Source organism: Pristis pectinata, chromosome 5, assembly GCF_009764475.1.
Source record: "Pristis pectinata isolate sPriPec2 chromosome 5, sPriPec2.1.pri, whole genome shotgun sequence".
Lineage (NCBI taxonomy): Eukaryota > Metazoa > Chordata > Chondrichthyes > Rhinopristiformes > Pristidae > Pristis > Pristis pectinata.
Window position 1 is genome coordinate 29011175 of NC_067409.1, and position 21417 is coordinate 29032591.

At 39.2% G+C, this 21417-nt stretch overlaps 1 protein-coding gene across 1 annotated transcript in view; it reads right to left on the minus strand.

The window, feature by feature from the left end:
- Positions 1 to 425: 425 nt before the first annotated feature.
- yme1l1b (YME1-like 1b) overlaps positions 426 to 21417 on the minus strand; it is a 38175-nt gene continuing 17183 nt past the window's right edge. The window contains exons 8-19 of the mRNA XM_052015658.1: positions 21289 to 21375; positions 21119 to 21205; positions 19613 to 19765; positions 19375 to 19507; positions 16191 to 16253; positions 15315 to 15427; positions 15077 to 15232; positions 14315 to 14466; positions 12776 to 12902; positions 7983 to 8056; positions 5909 to 5995; positions 426 to 1359 (exon numbers count right to left, since the gene is read on the minus strand). Coding sequence (XP_051871618.1) covers positions 1216 to 1359; positions 5909 to 5995; positions 7983 to 8056; positions 12776 to 12902; positions 14315 to 14466; positions 15077 to 15232; positions 15315 to 15427; positions 16191 to 16253; positions 19375 to 19507; positions 19613 to 19765; positions 21119 to 21205; positions 21289 to 21375 — 1376 coding nt within the window. The 3' untranslated portion in view covers positions 426 to 1215. The remainder of the gene's footprint in view (positions 1360 to 5908; positions 5996 to 7982; positions 8057 to 12775; positions 12903 to 14314; positions 14467 to 15076; positions 15233 to 15314; positions 15428 to 16190; positions 16254 to 19374; positions 19508 to 19612; positions 19766 to 21118; positions 21206 to 21288; positions 21376 to 21417) is intronic.

Below are 21417 nucleotides of genomic sequence, written 5' to 3' on the forward strand. Positions count from 1 at the left end.
CAAGGACATGGAGGGCCAAAGGGTGTGTTTCTATGTTGTATGACAATAACTCTATCAACCATCAACAGAAAACCAACTGATGAAATAATGTGTTGAGAAATTCTTTAAGAGTGATTTAAAAACAGCTTTAAGATGTGTTCCATTGCTATCTGTTGAAGATGACAGGTGTTCAAAGATGCTGTAGCTAAATGGCTAATACAGGAAACTCGATAAACATTAAAGTGTTCCATGAAAACTAGACCAACAACTGCAAAGGAATACTGGCAAGAACCTAGATCACTGCCTTCCAAAGAAGCCACATACTGTACAGCAGTAGCAAATAGCTTGCAAAGGGGGAAAAAGGCAAAAGGTACAAAGTGCATCTTTTTTTTAAAATATATAAGTTGTCAAATAAAGCAAATAATGTACAATCACAAAAACAAAAATCACACAAGATATCTTTATTTAGGTGTCAATAGAAATCTCAAAAAGCCTAAGATTAACAGTAAGTTCTTACTGTTTGTTCAAAATAAGGATAACCAATAAACTTTCTATACATTGTGTGGTTTCCAATTCCTAAATACACTTTATCCTGTACCATAGCAGGAAAAGGGGGAAACATTTTTCAGTCTGCACATCCATGGCCCCATGGCTACTCAATACAATGCTGGTGGTGATTCAATTAGTTATTTCTGTATCTTATGCACCACTGCCTTCAGGGAGGATTATTCCTTTATTATTAACCCTGAAAATTTTTTGAGAACACAAGATTGAAAGGACTACCCAACAACATACCTGTAACAAATGGATATACTTGGACAAGTACCTGAATGATTCAATGATGAAAGCAGTACTCAACATTGCATTCAATTTTAATTGTTTTGGGAAGCACTCAACTGCAACTCAATTGTATACATAAATAGACTGAAAATACAAAAGCAGAAAGAAAAATAGTCAAAGGAATAATGTTTACTGTATTTCTTGTCTGACTTTACACTTATACTAAGCAGAGTATTATGTAGAATCACTTAAAAAATTTAAGAGGCATAGTTTAACCAGGATTTAAAATAACTCCGAGCACACATTATGTAATTCCATTTTTGAATTATCACTGAAAATACCAATAATGTCCTCAGAATTAAAACTTATGGTTTAATTTAGTGCACTACTGCTCTTCCACATATATACACATCTAGGTTAATATACCAGGGACTAAGTCTGTTCCAATTGAAGAGGTTATTTTAGTTCTAGCCTCTTTCCCTCAAGAACCATCTGTATCTCTTTGGCATCCAGTGTCTCATACTTCAGTAAGGCTTCCGCTAAATTTTTGTGTTCCTTTGCATGAGTCTTCAAGATATTCTTTGCCCGTTCATAAGAATCCTGTTTTTTTTTGAAAAAGAGAAAGGACTTTTAGCCTCATGTTAAAAAGGATATTAGTACATTGCTGACAATATAATCAAAATTCCAGCTTCTTTCCGCAAGTTGTAGTTTCTCTTCTACTTCAGAATTTTTTCACTTAACTCACAGGAAAGTAGCTAACAGAAATGATTTAAATAAACTTGCTCCTTCCCAAAAGTTCAGTGCAATTAAATATTTAATAAATATTTAGCACAAAGTTTCAAGTATTCAAGTGCAAAGAAACCACAAAATAGTTGTACTTCCACTCCTAATCACTTCCCATTTTAAAATTCAGCCCTGCTGCTCAAATGTTAACCAGCCAAACATTAGATAGGATGCTTTTAGTTTTATATATAAAAAAGCACTAGTTAAGCCCCCAAGTTCTACTACCCATGAATACATAGTTCACAATGTAAAATTTGGACTCGAAATAGTTTATTGAAAGACTAGGCTTTGGAGAGAGCAACCAATCTACACCCAAAATTATAGAAATCAACACAGTCACTTTACAGGCATAACTAGAGGCAAGAATGGCTACAGCACTGGGCATGCTGTTGGTGGCAATGGCATAAAAAGAAAATATGTCAACATTATTAATCTATTATGCATCTGCATACTGGAGGCAATTTAATTTGAACATTCAATGTAAAAGCACATGTCCACATTTACAGAAAATATTCACAAGTATTTTCCTTGTTCACTTATGCAAGACAACCTGACATTCATGAATGGGTGTTCTGCAAAAGAAAAGAAAATGGAAATTCATCCTAAATATCAGGTTATTATGCTCAAGGCACTTCTGGCTCAAATGTACATGAATTATGGAAATAAAAAATGAATTTTGATTAAACTTGTACAAGCAGACCAACGTTTTTGCAAAAGCAATATTATTGAAAGAAACTTCTGTGATATAAAAACCACAAGAAAATAAGAGGCCACCAGGCCTCTCAAGCCTGCCCGCTGTTCAATATAATCATCGCTGATCTATGCTAGCCTCGATGCTTCTTTTGTGCTAATAACCCATAACCTCAATTCCTCGATATTTCAAGTATTTATTTATATTTAAGGTGGAGATGGATAATGATCTGGCCTCCACCTCTGACGTGGGCAGAGAAGTCCAGAGATTCACTACTCCAAGAAATTTTTACACATCTTAGTTTTAAATGACCAGCCCCTTATTTTGCGATTATGGCCCCTCGTTCATTTGTGAAAATATCAACATCTATCCTGTCATATCCTCTTAGGACCTTACATTTTTGAATAAGATCACGCCTCCTTCTTCTAAACTCCACACTGTCTAGCTTCTTTTGATAGGATAGAATATAAAGACAGAAAATCCTGGAAATACTCAGGTCAGATACAATCACTGCACAACAACTTATGTTTCAGGTTGATGATGTGAAAACCTGGAAATCAAACACGATTCAATTTGCAGAGAAAAATCCAGGATGCAGAAAGCAAATGGGAATGTCGTGATAGGGTAGAGACCAGGACAGAATGACACAAAGGGCGATGGCAACCACTGAGAAAAACTGCAGAAGGCTTGCTAATTGTAAATGGCACATAAATAGAAGGAACAAGAGAGCAAAAAGAAAAATAAAAGAAATGCTGGTGTAAGATGCACAAATGGAAAGGCAAAACACAGTAAGTGTTGGAAATCTGAAATAAAAGCAGACTGTTGTAAAAACTCAATCTTTAGAAGAAGAAAGAAGAGTTAGGTGTTTCTGCTTGACGACCTTTCATCAGAACTGGCCAGATCTGATATAACATGAAATGGATGGCTATCTAAAATTGCTGAATTCAATTGCTGAGTCCCACAGACTACAATGAATCAGGATGAGATGCTGTTCAGAGTTCAGGTTGGACTTCATTAGAAGAATGCAATTTGCCAAAGACAGTCCAGCGTGACTGTGGAATGGAGAATTAAAGTTTCCACCCAATCACAACATTCCAATTGCTCTCTGCATCCCTCCACCTTCTCTGCAACTTGAACATCTGTTTCTAGTGAAAAATTCTTAGTTCTAACAAAATAAAAACCAGAAATATCAGATGATTTTCTTTCCAGAAATTCTGCCTGGCCGACGTACATTTGTTGTCTCAATAGTATGTCAGACATACTAAACTGTGTAAACTCCCACTTTCTTATTTCATATCTCCTTACAATATAGGAGGCCAGTTGGCCCATTAAATCTACATTGACTCTCTGTCTGAGCATTTCCACCAGATATTCCCCCCTAATTATTTTCCTGTAAATTACTCTTTCATATGTTCAGAAATCTCATTAATTCTGTCATACCTACGTAAAGGACAATGTGCAGTCACCAATTAACCTACCAACACGTTTAAAATATGAGAGGAAGCCAGACACCCAGGGAAACCCACACCTTACAGAGGAAATGTGCAAACTCTACAGTGACACAGCCGAGTGAGAATAGAACCTGGGTCCCTGGGGCAACAACTGCTGTATGGTAATAAAATGAACTAGGTATATGAAAGTTAAATTACACAAGTCACACAGAGAAATATTTAACTGCAAAATGACATGCCTTATTAATCTGATGCAAAGTGCTGGGCTGCTTAGAAGGATCACACCAAAGATAAATATTAACAATTATTCCTTACAATGGCACAAATTTGAGAAGATCAGGCAAGAATGGAAAAGTGTGCCAAATGATTCCAAACCAATGCAGTACATCTTAAACAAAAGCACTGCTGCAAACAGTGCTTTTATTTTGGCTTGTTCACTGCATATGTAACAGAAGTCACTTTGCAGATTTTTTTTCAATTTACATTAATTTCTGGGATTTGGGCTTCACTAGCAAGGCCAGCATTTATCACCCATCCCTAACTGCCCTCAAAGCATTGGTGATGAGCCACCTGAACTGCTGCAGTCTGTCTGGTGAAGGTGCTTCAACAGTGCTGTTTGGCAGGTTGTTTCAGAATTTAGAACCAGCGACGATGAAGGATTGGCAATATATTTCTAAGTCAGATGTGAATTGGAGGGGATCCCGCAGGTGGTGTATACTTTTGTCCTTATTAGTCCATGACTTGGAAGGCACTGTCAGAATAGTCTGGATGAGTAAATGTGCATTTTATAGACAGTACACATAGCAATGAATGCACCAATGGTGGAGGGAATGAATGGTTAAAGGTGGCGTAAAAGAATAAAATGACCGATGCTACAAATCTGAAATTAAAACAAAACAGTAGAAGCACTCAGCAGGTTAGGTGGTACCTGCAGAAAAACAAAGTTAACCCTTCAGGTCAGAGATCCTTTGTCAGAATTTTCCATGTTGTCTGGTAGATGCCAGTGTCGTTACTGAAGTGGAACAGCTTGACTGGAGGCACAGTCAGTTCTGGAGTGCAGTTCTTCAGTACTACAGCTGGAATTTTGTCTGGTTTCATGGTCCTTATAACATCCAATGCATTCAGCTCTTACTTGATACCATGTAGAATGAATCAAATTAGCTGGAGATTGGCTTCTGTGCTGATGGGGATCTCAGGAGGAAGCAGAGATGCTTACCATGTAGAATGAATCAAATTAGCTGGAGATTGGCTTCTGTGCTGATGGGGATCTCAGGAGGAAGCAGAGATGCATCTATTCATGCTTCTCACTGGATGTGCTTCCTAATGCTTCAGCCTTTCCTTTAGCACTCACATGCTGGGCTCTGTCATTGTTGCGAGGAGTATCCTCAAAGCCACTCCCTCCCATTAGCTGTTTAACTGTCCTCTCACCATTCACAAAGAGATGTGGTAAGGCTGCGAAATTTTGATGTGACCCAATGGTTGAGAGATTGCCAAATTCTGTCTATGGCATGCTGTTTTTGTTTAGCACACAAGGATGGCACTGTGGCACAGCTAGTAGAGCTGCTATCTCACAGCAGCCTGGGTTTAATCCTGACCTCTGTTGTTGTCAGGGTTGAGCTTGTACATTCTCCTGATGACTGCATAGTTTCCACTGGGTGCTCCAGTTTCGTCCTCAGTGCCAAAATGGGATTGTCTCCACAAGAGCTGTGGTGATGACGTCCACACTATCAAGGACAGAGGCATCTGCCACCAGTAGATTGTTGAGGATGACATGTTCCAATACAGCATTGTGCTGAAGTTATCTTTTATTGATGTTGATTGAGGGATAACATTGGCCAGGCCATCCAAGGAAAATTCTATTCCACTTGGGAACTTTCACATCTAAAAAGTGTTTACAGGGCCAATAATGCTACATCTTAAAGACCATGCTTTCAACAGTGAAGCATCTTTTCCAAGAATGGAAATATTGTGCTCAAATTTCTGGACCTAACACAGTGAAAGATGATACTAAACTATTATAGATACTGCAGATTCAAAATAAAAATAGAAAAAGCTGGAAGTATTTAGCAAGTTTGTTTCCACCTCCACAAATATGTTCGGAGTTGATATGTCAGACTTATCAATCACAGCCATGTGTTATAGTAGAGAAGTACCAGAATTCTCCACCCTTAATTTAAAAGGTGGTTTAATGTACTGCTTTAGTTATATCTGAAACAAAACTTACCCGCAATAATATTCTGATTTCTTGTTCAATTGCCGATTGAGTGTCTGGGCTTACTTTTTCTGGATCTGAGTAAGTCATTACTCCAAGCTAAAAACACAATTAAAAACAGCTGACATTTAGAACCAAATGTGAAAAAACATTTCTTCACTCAAGGTGATGAATTGCTGGAATTCTCTGTCTTAGAGGGTGAAGGATGCCCCGATCTGTATTTTCAAGTCTGGGACTGAAATCTGTCTTAAATCAAGTGGAAGATAAAGAGGTGTGAAAGAGGAGTTAAACAGAACTGTAGGGCTCAACATAGCAGATCCAATTCACAGGATGGGATTGTGCAGCCCACAAGCACGTGCCATCCCAGCCGCCCCACAAGTTCTGCTTCTGTCCCATTCGCACCATAGTAGCTATTCCAGCAATTCCCCACCTACCCCCAATAAACAGACTGTTACAATGACAGAAGTACTGGTATCCAGCGACAAGACTCGATGCTTCTCCTCCAACAACCTCCCATTCCCACTTGATGCTGGGGACCGGACTGGTGGGCTAGCAATCACGTCAGGAATACGACCAGGCCTGGGACCAGATTGGGGATCAGGCTAAGCTTTGAAGCTTGGGACCAGATCAAGTTTCTGGACCAGAATCTAGATGTCACTCCAGATAGAGGCATACTATACTTGTAGGTACAGATCTGTTGTGTGTAGTACTGGAGTACAGTGTTGATAGGCATAGATATGTCATTGGGTTAGATAGGTGGACACGTCTTTTGTTGAGGTGTTCCATTATAATTCAAATGAAGAACACGCATAAGAGTTCAGTGCTCATGATGGATTGCAGACAAAGTAGAGATTAGCCAAATTGCTTCCAATTAAATGGTCTAATTAAATAAAGGCAGGGTCAATATTAATTGAAGCACAACTTTTATAGTTTTAATTACACTGCTAGCTATTTATAGCAATATGGCTCAAGGAAAAATATTAAAGCTTGTGATGGAAACTAAGTTTTTCCACGCTTGTATTTATCTCCCACAACCAGCGTGTCCCTTCTCATTGCTGTAACCTTCTATAGACTTGTAAATCTGATTACCATATTACTCCAATTCAGATTCCTTGTGTATTCTGATTTCCCTCAATATACCATTATTGACCAAGAACCCCATTGTCAAGAAGCTCATTTATTCTAATTGGCAAAATTCCTTGCTGATTTTCTTTAGCTCAAAAGGGATGATCCTCAGAACCAGTAATAAAACTGATTGTTCCAAAATCCAAAAGATGAGCAGGAGCAGTACTCATTCTACTTGATTGCAAAGTCAAGACATCCATGGCGTGGTGCATGTCAGCACTCATCCAGAGTGTCTTCCTCCTGACCCCAACAAAAAGCTTTTAGAAGATCAAATGTATACTCTTGCAAAATGCCAGCCAAAGTAAGAGGGTTAAAAACCCCACAGTTATGATAGATTCTGATTTGCTGAGATTAATTGTTCATTAAGGATAGTTCCTCTTAAATGTGATTAATTGCACTTTGCATTCTTATGTAATACATTGCCCAATTCATATGATTCAAACACACTAAATTAGATTAATTTATTGGACCGAACTACACGGAAGCCTATTGTCATCTCTTTTTGAAACTTTACATGGAGTTCTCAGTGCACAAGGGCAAAATGATTCACTGAAAGTGAAGATAACATGTACACAAATTACATAAATGATGGCTGAAAAAATACATCAATTTGTGGCTTTATTAATGAGCACCCCTAGAATTTATCAATTATGAATCAGAAAAAGTAGAGAAAAGAAAATCTGCGTTGGAAAATTCAAAGTGGAGTAAATAGCTATAGAGGAACAAATTAAAACTGACATTTATGAAATGCAAACTAAAGTGAAAAGAGGTTAAAAGATCTTCAATTTAATCACAGTTTACAACTTATGTTTATCAGTTGTGTTCAAAAGGCCATGGAAACTCAGATGTGCAAAACAAACTTCTGCCCACTTAGAGATCGATTTTACATGGCCATTATTTAAAATACTGGTATTGCAAAGTACAGTAACACTTTATATAAACAAGTGAAAATGCGATTTACCTTATCACTCATTCCAAATTTTGTGACCATCAACTTTGCTATTTTGGTGGCAGTGTCAAAATCACTTGAAGCACCTAAATTTTAAAAAAATCCACAGTAATTCAGCTGCAAAATATTCAAACTGACAAACTATTTTTACTCATTGTGAGAGTCAAGGAAGCTCCTAAAACAAATATAGAAGGCAAGCATGTTCAGCTGTCTGCAAAGCTTATGATAAACAGAATAAATTCAATTAAATGGCTAGAAAAAAAACAGTAATGTTTGCTTAGATATGCATTCAAAGTTACTTTCATTCACAACCTTATGGCGTGGCAGCAATGGAGACATGGCTAACAAAAACAGCAGCAGATAGGTTCTAGATACTCCTGGATACAAAGGAGTTCAGGAAACAAAAGATCAGTCAGTTAGAGGTGAGCAGGGCACATACCCTTTCAGATGGAGGTGATTCTAATATAATCAAATTACAGAGGGTTAAGAGTAGGGGAAAAACGCAATGAGTGGCTAGGGTCTGGAATGCACCACTGGGCTTAGCAGTAGAAGCAGAATCAACTATGACATTCAAAAGGAAGCTGGATAAGTACTTGAAAGAGCTTGCAGGGCAATGAGGAAAAGGTAAAGGAATGGGATTGCTCTTGCATAGAGCCAGTAAAAACTTAACAGATCAAATTGCCTATATCATGACTTATCTGTCATTAGTCTGAGGGCTGTTTAGTCACTCTTGTTATTGAACCAAATACATCTCCCTTCCATAAAATGGCACTGAACTGACTGGAAAAAAAATCAAATGGGTATAGTGTATAGATCCCAAAAAATAAGAATTAAACTATTAGAAAAACCCAGGAAGCACATTTTCAGTATACCAAATTCCAGGAATTAGTCTTGTGCATGGAAGCAGAATTTACACAGAAGGGGTCACTTGGAACTTTAAAGTCCTTTGTTTTATGAAACTACAATTTTGTGATTCATGGTTTAATAAGAAAAAAATTGCAGAACTGTAAACACCAATTCAGTACAACTCCATTAAATCTGCACACTTGGGACTTCAGTGGTGCTGGACTGACAGATTCTCTAAACTATTGGATGTCATTCCTATTAACATAGAGCATAAAACAGTACAGCATTGGACAGGCCATTCAGCCCATGATATTCTGCTAATCTCGATGCCAATTAATACTATATGTCCTCCTCCTGTTTATTATCCATATCCCTCCATTCCTTTCATATTCATGTGTCTATCTAAAAGCCTCTTAAACTCCACCAAACTGCCCAATTCCACTATTACCCCTGGTAACCCATTCCAGGCACCTACCACTATCTGCGTAAAAACACTTGCCCCTCATGTTGCCTTTAAACTTCCCCCACCTAATCACAAAAGCATGTCCTCTCGTGTTTGACATTTTTACCCTGGGGAACAGATTCTGACTGTCCACCCTATCTATGCCTCTCATAAAACCTCTATCAGGTTTCCCCTCAGCTTCCAACACTCCAAGGAGAACAACCCAAGTTTGTCCAACATGTCCTCATAGCTCGCACCCTCTAATCCAGGCAGCATCCTGGTAAACCTCTTCTGCACCTTTTCCACAATCTCCATATCCTTCCTATGAGGGGTGACCAGAACTGCACACAATACTCCAAGTGTGGTCTGACTAAAGTTTTACATAGCTGCAGCATGACTTCCTTACTCTTATACTCAACACTCCTACCAATAAAGGCAGGCATTCCATACACTTTCTTTACCACCTTATCAACTTGCATAGCCACTTTCAGTGAACTATGGACCTGGACCCCAAGATCCCTCTGTACCTCAATGCTATTAAGGGGCCTGCCATTAACTCTATACTTCCTCCTTTCATTTGACCTCCCAAAGCACAACACCTCACACTTAAACTCCATCTGCCCATATCTGTAACTGATCCATATCCCGTTGTATTATTTGATAAGTCCTTTACACTGTCCACAACTCCACCAATCTTGGTGTCACTCGCAAACTTGCTAATCCACCCATCTACATTTTCATCCAAATCATTGATATATTATCAGAAACAACAGAGGTCCTAGTACTGATCATAGCGGAACACCACTGGTCACAAGCCTCCAACCAGAATAACAGCCTTCCACCCCTACTATGGGCAAGCCAGTTCAGAATCCAAACTTGCAATTCACCCTGGATCCCACGCATCTTTATCTTGAGAGTCAACATACCATGAGGGACCTCGTCAAATGCCTTACCAATGTCAATGTAGATAACGTCCACTGCCTTGGCTTCATCAAAAGCACCTTTGTCACCTCTCAAAAAACATGATCAAGTTTGAATTATATTACCTTCCCCGCACAAAGCCATGCTGACTGTTCCTAAGCAGGCCATGCCTTTCCAAATGTGCATAATTCTTATTCAGTATCCTCTCCTATAGCTTCCATACCACGGATGTGAAGCTCATTGGCCTACAATTACTTGGATTATCCCCATTTCCCTTCTTGAACAAAGGCACAACATTTGCTACTCTGCAGTCCTCCGGGACCTTTCATGTTGCTAGTAAGAATACAAAGATCCTTGTCAAAGCCCCAGCAATCTCCTCACTAGCTTCTTTCAATATTCTGGGAAAGATGCCATCAAGCCCTGGGGACTTATCCACTTTAATGGTTTTTAGAAGACTCAGCACTACCTCCTCCTTAATCTTAAAGTGTCCCAGCACATTAGCATGCGCCACTCTGTTTTCACTATCCTCCAATTTCTTCTCCTTGGTAAATACTGATGCAAAGTACTCATTTAGTACCCCAGCCATCTGTTCTGACCCCAAGCACAAATTCCTTCCTTTATCCTTGAGTGGACCTACCCTCTCCTTAGTTATCCTCTTTTAATTAATACAAGCATAAAACGCCTTGGGATTACCCTTAACCCTGCTCACCAAGGACATTTCATGGCCTCTTTTGGCCTTCCTAATCGCCTGTTTGAGCACTTTCTTGCTATCTTTATATTCCACAGGGCCCAGTTTTAATTTTAGCTTCCTAAACCTTAACATATGCTTCCTTTATCTTCCTGACTAAATTTAGAACCTCTCAGGTCATCCAAGGTTCCCTCACTTTACCATCCTTGTCCTTACCAGAACACGCCAATACTAAACTCGCACACGTCAGACGTGGACTTGTCTGACAGCAGCTGCTCCCATTCAATGCTCCTTAGCTCCTGTCGTAATTTGCCCTCCCCCAGTTTAGTACCTATTCTCAAGATCCAATTTGATCCTTACTCATAATTATTTTAAAACATAACAGTTGTGGTCACTATTCCCAAAATGTTCACTCACCATCAGGTCTATCACCTGGCCTGGCTCATTTCCCAAAACTAGGTCCAGTATGTTCTCTCCTCCAGTTGGACTCGCTACATACTGTTTCAAGAACCCCTCTTGGATGCACTGAAGAAATCCCACCCCATCTAAGCTTCTTGTATTAACAAAGTTCTAATCAGTACTGGGAAAGTTAAAGTCCCCTACAATGACAATCCTGTTGTTTCTGCACCTTTCCATAATCCGTCTACATATTTGTTGCTCTACCTCTATTGGGAGGTCTATAGTATAATCCCATCAGCATAATTGCACCTATCCCATTTCCGAGCTCCATCCAAATTGCTTCTGCGGATAAGTCCTCCAGTATGTCCTCTCCGAGTACTGCTGTAACATTCTATCTTATCAGTAGTGCAACCCCTCCACCTCTTACTCCCCTCTCTATATTAACACATCTTTTTCCCCCCCACAAGATGTTACACAGCAGTATAATAAATTTTCCAAGGACTCCAGTGAGTTTAAGGGAGCCTGCAAAATGGGGCCTCAGTGAACTGGATGCCAAATAGAATTTCCAAGTAATCAAATAGTGGATTATCAGCGTTTTACACTACCAGCCTTTCATTGCATACCAAATGAAAGTGCTTGCTGCTATGCAAACACTGACAAACAAGCCACTTTCAGGTTGGCAAAATGCAATCTGCAAGGTGCCACTGGGATTTACCACTTATATTAATGATCTGGACAATGGGGATTGACTGCAAAATCTGTTGGTGGTACCAACAGATAGAAAAGTAATGAAGAGGATGCTATGTTTGCAAAGTGATGTAAACAGCTGCGAGTGAGCAAAGCTGATAGATGGAGATATGGAGAATTGAAATGTAATCCACTATGGTAGGAAGAATATAAAAAAGGCTTTATTTAAAATAGCACAAGACAAATAAATGTTGTGTTCAAAGAGATCTTACTACCCTCACACAAGCAGCACAGAAGTGTAGCAAACAGACCACACGTGGAATAACTACAGTGCAGAGTTTTGGTTTCCTATGTTAAGAAGGCATTCAGAGAAGATTTATTAATTTCCAGGTAGGTATGGGTTATTTTATGAGGAAAGCTTAAGCAAATTGGTTCTATACAATCTGGAATTTAGAAAACTACAAGCATGTTTTAATCGAAATGCAAGATTCTGAGGGGCTTTATGGGGTATATACTGAGAGGTTGTTATCTCTGGTTGGAGTTTGTAGAACTGAAGGGCACAATCTCAGGATAAGGTTTGCCCATTTAAAACAGAGAAAGGAGGGGAATTTCTCAGGAGGGTTGTGGATCCCAAATATAACCAAGATCTAAAAAAACAGATTTTTGAACTTTAAACGATTCAAGGGTTGTGGGGCGCATGGAGGAAAGCAAATCGATGTCAAGACGAGACCAGTGATCTTATTCAATGGCAGAACAGCGCAAGGGACCATTTGGACTATTCCTGCTTCTATGTTCTTACGTAACTAAATAATAAATGCAAACCTGTGGTAATTTGCTCTGTTCCAAAGATGAGTTCTTCTGCTACTCTACCACCCATGCTAACATCCATTTGAGCAAGTAACTGAGCTCGGGTTTCACTCCATCTGTCACTTTCTGGTAATAATGAAACCTGTGAGGAATTATGTTGTACAGGAAGCTTAATATAGGCCTCTCAGGAAACAAAAGTTTGTAAGATACATGCACATAAAAAACATTCTAATTCTAGTTTGAAAACTTAAGCACTAATCTTAATTTTCAACAACTTTAGACTACTAGCCCAATAGCATACAAATCCTGAACAGGACAGCAGAAATAACTCAGGCACACTGATTTGAGTCAAAGTTCCAGGTATTAGAACCATATCCAGACTTGAGCACAAAACGTAGGCTAGCACTCCAAATAAATCTGACTTAGTGATGTTAAGTGATAAACACTGGCACTCCAGTGCACTACTGAGAAGAAGTGCCCATCTTTTAGATAAGACATCAAGATTGTCTGCTCTATCAGATGGAATTAAAAAATTCCACATCACAATGTTGTGGAGCACTAGAATTATCCCTGGTGAACTGACCAATACTTATTACTTAATTTCACAGATAACATGATAGAATGACGTTAAGACATAGCTGTTTATGGGAGCTTGCCATCCAGATACTGGATACCCAGTTTCTACATGACAACAGAAACTACACTTCAGAAGGACTTAGAGGCAGAGCCATATAGTACAGAAACAGGCCAGTCCAGAGTCTGCACTGACCATCAAGCACCCACTTACACTAAATGACCACATTCCACCACTTACCTACACAAGGGACAGTTCACAATAACCAATTAATCTACCGACCCACAGGAGCAAACTAGCGCACCCAGAGGAAACCCACACAGTTAGAGGGAGAACATGCAAACTCCCCACAGACAGCACTAGAGGTCAGGGTTGAACCCAGGTCACTAGAGCTGTGAGACAGTAGTTCGACTAGCAGTGCCACCCAACATCATGGGTTGTAAAGAGCCGTGGAAAATCAAAAGGTCATGAAAGAAATATCAATACACATTTCTTTCATTATTGTATACAATCTTCATTCACGGTTTAGAAGTATTTATTAGTTAACTACATAAAACTTTTATTCTGACTTTGCATATATTATCTGCCTGCCAAGCAATCCTCTCCCACATTCTACCCGTTAACAGGAGTGGCATGGGATCAAGGAAAAGCACATTACACAGTGCGCCATCTTATAGGATATGGCCTGGTAGTTTTCAGCTGGATAATAGTGACATAAATTTCATATATATATTATATGAAAAGGGACCTTCTGATGCTCTAATAAGTGTAGTAGAACTTCCCCTAGCCAAATAATAATCCACAAAACTAATCATCGTTTCGCCAAAATGTTAGTGTTACACAACCATCAAGTTACCAGTTATAATCTGATTTGGAACAAAAATTCAGAACAATATTCTTATTGCTTTACAACTTTAAAGCCAAATTACATAGAAACTTCTTCACTTCCAAAGCCCCAAGTATACTTTATTAACACTTACATGTCCCAGGGTTGGTCCTCTTGGCATTATTGTTGCTTTGTTAATAGGCATAGCATTCTTTGTAAAATGTGCCACTATAGCATGCCCTGATTCATGGTACGCTGTAATTGTTTTGTTTCTCGCATCAATCTCAATGCTTTTGCGCTCTGGACCTGTCAATAATAGTTGTAAGCAAATAGAAGCTTTACAAATAAGATACATTTTGAACAAACTCCTTATGTTACAAGAAAGGTTTGAGTATCTGACTAAAATGTTTTTAAATTTAGACAAATAAGTAGTTTACTTCAATTTTCTTTTTTAATACTTGTATCAGTATTATAATTTTGGGCTTTCCCTGAAAATTCTGATTCAGTTTGGAAAACTCTTGAGAATATCACAAATTTTATGAAGTCCAGTCCCATGATTTGACATCTTGTTTAAGAGAACTTATATAACTCAAGTGATTTCTCCAAAGCACATTATTCTGCACAATACATACAAGAACTTAGTAACAAAGAATTTTGCCCAGCAACGTTAAGACAAACAAGTTTCTAAAAACAAAACCTCATCCATCTAGTTATATAAAAATAAACTGTGAGCTAAATTCATTACTCATCTGGTGTGTTTTACAGTACAAGTTATTAAACACAGACACAACCAATTTACTTTATTTTCCAAGCCTCTGTGATCATCTTCTTTCTGCGAATTTCAAAACAAGGCAACAATACAGACAGTATTTTTTTTCTAAAAAAGTCAAAATTCAAATAGCCAGGTAGAACCTACCCATAAGGATTTTGTCCTTGGCAAATTCCAAGTCTTTCATTGTAACTTGATCTTTTTCATCAACAGCTGCTTTCAGAGCAGCCTGGTTAACCAGATTTTCTAGTTCTGCCCCTGAGAAACCCACTGTGCCTCTGGCTATAATTTCTGGATCAATTGCTATGAAAAAAAATTAATGTCAGATCATACAGGAAAATATCACTGCAATAATTGTTGTCGTTATGGAACATCTGCAGCTTACCTGGATCAACTTTAACTTTGCCAAGATACCACTTAAGAATCTCTACTCGCCCTCTAATATCTGGTCTGGGAACTGTAACTTGCATATCGAATCTACCCGGACGGACAAGAGCACTATGGAGGAACACGAGAAGTTGGGTGTCGATTTAAGATAGGACCATATTTGGAAGGATTTTCTTTTGACATTAATGATGTATGGCAGATTCAATGCCGGCATAGCGTATTAGACAATTTTGTCAAATTAGATCAAGGCTGTTAATTTAGTAGAATAGATGGATACTTTCAATTTTGAAGCAGTTCTTTTTCATGCTAATTATCCAACTGTTCAACTACTAATTTGCTGAAATATAAAAAACAAAATGAAAACTGGGATCTGATATTAGAAACCACACTCATATTTATCATAATTATGCATGATTCTTTTGGCAGATTTGTGAATATTTTAAGCAGGTGAATTAAATAGGGCCAAAAATAATTAATCCTTTTGCAACTATGCATTTGAGAAAAATTATGGTGGTCCACATTTTGAGATATTATATGCAGCAGCAATAATGCGTTTGATATTTTCCTACAAACATATGAAGCAGCAACTTGCTTGCTAATGTTGATGTATCTAATCATTTGTACAGTAGTTTAAACAATGCAAATTCCAAACTTGTGCTGTCAAATATAGAATTCAAGACAGCTACAGAAGAGCAAATCTTCCCTACATTGTCCAATGGCAGAGTCCAGTTGTTGAGATTCACCAAAATTACCATGTGGGTGGGAGCAGTGGTCAGCCACTAAGGAACTGGCAGCGGATTTCCTGGGAGGGCAGCTGGATCAGCAAGATCTGGCCCACTATTTAGAAAAGCAATAAAGTATTATATGACCTTACTTGTCCAAAGCTTCAGGAAAGTTTGTGGCTCCTATAATGATGACACCTTCGTTGGGCTTGAAACTGAAAGAACAAAAATCAACTTTACTGCATTAACAATAAAACATTAGTGTAATTCTTCACAGAAACAAATCATGGGAGAATTTGCTCATCACACTCAACCACAGCCACCTGTAGTCTTGAATTTCTCTCCCTAACCACCCCCCCCCCCCCCCAAATACTTACCCAGATCACTTTTGAATGACAAAAAATAATCTCCTTCCACTAAACCCCTGACCTACACCATATATTCCAGTTCTTGATCACTCACTGTCTACAAACTTTTGGGTAATATGCTGCAGTGGATTGAAGATTGGTTGATGGACAGAAAAACAATAGAAGTAAATAGGTCATTTTTGGGTTGGTAAACTGTGACTTCTGTGGTGACAAGGATAGGAGCTGTTCATAATCTATATCAATGACTTGGATGAGGGGATCAAGTGTAATGTATCAAATTTCTAATGATACTAAACTAGGAGGCAGGGTGGGCTGTGAGGGGGAGGCAGAAACATTGTATTCAGGCCAAATGACTGGGCAAGGACATAACAAAATGAAAAATGTGGTCATCCAATTGAATAGAATAGGTAAAGCATTTCATCACTGCCACCCCCCTCCCCACCATATTTCCTTATGACACAAAGCCATTTCTGTCCATCAAGTCTATGCTGGTTTGCAGAGCAATTCGATTCCCCACTAATTTTTTCTTAAGCTATCCACCCCACATTCCTATCAACTCCTCAACCACAAACTAGGAGCAATTTACTGTGATCAATTAAGCTACCAACGTGCACACCTTTGAGATTGGGGACAGAACCAGAGACGCAGTGGGGAAACCTATGCAGTCGTGGGAACACACAAACTCTATAGTCAGTACCGAAGGCTGTGACCAAAGCCAGGTCACTGGAGCTGCAAGGTGGCAGCTCTACTAGATGCACTACTGTGCTGCATATTGTTTAAAACAATGAGAGATTGAAAACCTGGGATTTAAGGACCTGAGTGTACTTGAATATGAATCACTGATAATATTCAGGTTTGGCAAACAATTGGGATGGCAAGAGGTACATTGGCCTTTGTTGCAAGAGCATTTCAGTACAAGGGGAGAAATGACTTGCTCCAGTTGCCCCAGGAACATTGCACTTGTGATTGTGTACAGGTCTGGTCTTCCTAGCCAAGGATGGATATACACATTACAGAGAGTGCAGTAAAGGTTTATCAGATTAATTCCTAGTATGTGGGTGTTTGTCAAACAATGAAAGATTAAGCACACTCAGTGTCTACCCTCAGGCTTAGGTGATTTCAGTGCAAAGTACAAAATTCTTAAGGAATTTGACAGTGTAGATGCAGAGTTAACATCTCCTGTGGTTGGGGTGTCTAGAATTAGGGCTGCCATTCAGGACAGAGGTAATAAATTTCTTCACAAAGAGGGCTGTCAAGGCTTAATACCTGAGGATATTCAATGCAGAGGTCAATAGATTTTTAGATATTAAGAGAATCAAGGGATATGGGGTGAGTGGAGGAAACTGGCAATGAGGTAAATATCAGCCATGATCTTATTGAATGTTGGAGTAGATGCAAGAGGCCAAAGGCCTAGTACCGTATCTTTTTTTTATGTCAGTAATTAGTAATTATTTCATTTATGTCATATGTACCAAGATACTGTGAAAAGCTTTGTTTTGCATACCATCCATACAGATCATTCCAAGCACAAGTACATCAGGGTAGTACAAAAAGAAAAACATTAACAGAATGAAGAATATAGAGTTAACAGTTACAGAGAAAGTGCAGTGCAGTTAGGCAGATATGGTGCAAGGGCCATGATGAGGTAGATTAATGAAATCAAGAGCTCATCTTCATCATCCAAGAGGTCCATTCAAGAGTCTTGTAACAGCAGGATAGAAGCTGTCCCCAGGCCTGCTGGTAAGAGTTTTCAAGCTTTTGTATCTTCTGCCCGAAGAAGGGGGGAGAAGAGAGAATGACTGGGCTGGGAAGGGTCTTTGATTATGTTGGCTGCTTTTCCTAGATAGCGGGAAGAGTAGACAGTCAATGGAGAGGCAGATTTTTGTAATAGGCTGGGTTCTGTTCACAACTCCGCAGTTTCTTGCAGTCTTGGGCAGAGCAGTTGCCATACCAAGCTGTGATGCATCCAGATAAGATGTTCTTATGTTTTCCCTCATGTCACTTTTGGTTCTTTTGCCAAGTAGTTTCATTCTAAGTCCTCTGGTATTTGGCTGCTTGACTGCTCCACTAGTGATAAATATCACCATCAAATTCTCTTTTGATGATTTCAGTTCTAAGAACAACTCAGGATTCTCTACTCTATCATGTATGTGAAGTCCCCTCCCCTGGAATCATTGTCGTAAATCTCTGTGACATCCTCCCAAGCTCTTCATATCTTTATTAAGTATGGTGCCCAGGACTAGATGTAACATTCCAATTGAGACCAAACCGTGTTTTATAAAGGATCATCCCAACTTCCTTGCTCTTCAATTACAAACACCCAAATCCAGTCTTTTTTAAAAATTGCTTTCAGCTATTTTCCAATACCTTTTGTACACATGCTCCCAAATCACTGCCTTTGCACACCTTGCTTTCCTCCAACTGAAGTTTCGGAACTTTTCTGCAAAAAATTTCACCTGGTTGAGTTTATAACTATCCTCCTTATACTTACCTGTGCTGTTTTCAAATTGGAAGTGTAAAGCAGCAGTGGACATAGTACTGATGCCTTGCAAACACCAGTGTCAGTAAAGTAATCTTTCACTTAAAAAAAAATCCTAGTTGGTATTTATTGCCAATATCTTATTGCCCTCGAGAAGGTGCATCACCTTCTTGAACTGCTGTAGCCTTTCTGGTGAAGGTTCTTCTACAGTGTTGTTGGTTAGGGAGCTCCAGGATTTATACCCAAAAGGAATGGAAATACATTTATGTCCAAATAAGGATGTTGAGGATGTTGTGCAGTCTGGAGAGGAACCTCCAGCTGTTGGCATTTCCCCAAGTGCTAGCTGCTTTTGTCTTTCTTGGTGGGGAGAGTTGCAGGTTTGAGAGATACCTAGAGTGTGATTTGACTTTAATGAAAAAAGAGAGGGTTCCATTACCCACTAAACCAGAAGATTCACTGTAACATTTTTTCTTTTAATGTTGGACTTACCCATCCATCTCTGCAAGTAGTTGATTTATGGTCTGTCTGGAATAGGGATGCATGGGTGATTCAATTCTCTTTCCACCCACAGAATCCAGTTCATCAATAAAAATGACACAGGGTGCATTTGCTTTTGCCTCTCCTAGAGATACACATGGACAAAAGTTCCAGTTAAACAAAAAAAGAAACAGAAGTGAAGTGATTCTACCACAAAATCAATTTACAATTTCAAAACCAGGACACATACTAAATAAGTTCCTTATCCTACTAGCTCCAACACCAACAAACATTTCATCAAATTCTGATCCTGATGCATAGTAGAATGGTACATCAGCTTCACCAGCGACTGCTCTTGCAAGAAGAGTTTTCCCATTTCCAGGAGGTCCAACTAAAAGAATGCCTGAAATGAAACAGAAATGGACATTGTTAGATTAAATTATACATGTTATAAATAACTGAAATCGCACAAATAGCAACATCTGAGAAAAGCTATTCTGCATAAAGAAGCATTTATCATGTACTAATCACTAAAATTACATTTAGTTTTAAATTTTTGATGCCAGTACAACTCTATCAAATTATATTCAATGATTTGTAAAGCCAACATACAGCATTTTTCTTATGACCTGCATATCCCCATTTGCAGTCAGTTCTAGGTTAACTCACAATCAAATAATAGAGACACAAGAAAGACTACAAATGCCGGAAATCTGGACCAATACACAAACTACTGGAGGAACTCCGCAGGTCAGGCAGCATCCATGGAGGGAAATGTACCGTTGACATTTCGGGTAGATACCCTTCATCAGGACTGGAAAGAGAGGAGACAGCCAGTATAAGAGGGGTGGTAGGAGGGGAGTGGAGCAAGAGCTGGCAGGTGATAAGCAAATCCAGGTGAGAGGGGGAAGGGGAGAGTGGGAATGGTGAAAGAAGTTGGGAGGTGATAGGTGGAATTGATAAGGGGCTAAAGAAGATGGAATGATAGAGACCACATGAATGATAGAGAAATGGGGGAGGGGGCTATGTGGGAGGGAAGGGTTAGATAGATCTTAGAGCAGGTTAAAATGTCGGCACAACATTATGGGCCAAAGGGCCTGTACTGTGCTGTAATGTTCCATGTTCTATGAATCTGATAGGAGAGGAGAGTGGACCATGGAATAAAGGAAAGGAGGTGAGGAGGGGAACCAGACTGAGGAATGTGTGGGTGATGGGCAGATCGAGAGGGTGGGGGAGGGGAAGAGAACGGGTAATGGGGCCAGTGAGATAAGGGAAAACAAAAAGGGGAGGGGGAGGTGGACAGAGAGGAGTGGTTACCAGAAGTTTGAGAAATTGATGTTCATGCCGTCATTGGAGATTACCAAGACAGAATGAGGCGCTGTTCCTCTAAGCTGCAACTAGCTTCAACTCGGCAGTAGAGGAGGCCGTGGACAGACATGCTGGTGTGGGAATGGGAAGTGGAATTAAAATGGCTGGCCACCAGGAGATCCTGGTTGTTAAGGAAAACAGAGCGAAGGTATTCAATGAAGTGATTCCCTCACACCCCCCCAAATTGGTGGGGAGGAACAAGTGGACAATGGAGTCAGGGAGAGAAATTATCAATCAAATAGCATTCATCTCCAGTCAATACAGAACAATTCCTTCTATTAGAACATTGATTTTGTAATATTACCAACTTTTTCTGGGGTCAGCTGTAAAAGATATATAGAACAGGGAAAGATGCATGACAGAACTGTTACAATTTCCAGCTGCATACCTTTAGGCAGTTTGCCTCCTAACACAGTGAACTTCTGAGGGTTTTTCAAAAATTCTACCACTTCTTGTAGTTCATTTTTTGCCTCTTCTACCTGATAATAAAATCACAAAAGTATTCGCAAATGAATCTCAAAATTCAAAATATTTATCAAGAATCAATGCAAATTCTACCTACCCCTTTCACATGTTCAAATGTTACATTCTTCATCTGAATAGGATCCACTGCTGCATCTAGTCCTGATGTTGTACGAAATCGCACTGGTGGAGAGAATGATGTAAAAATGAAATACTAGCCCCCTA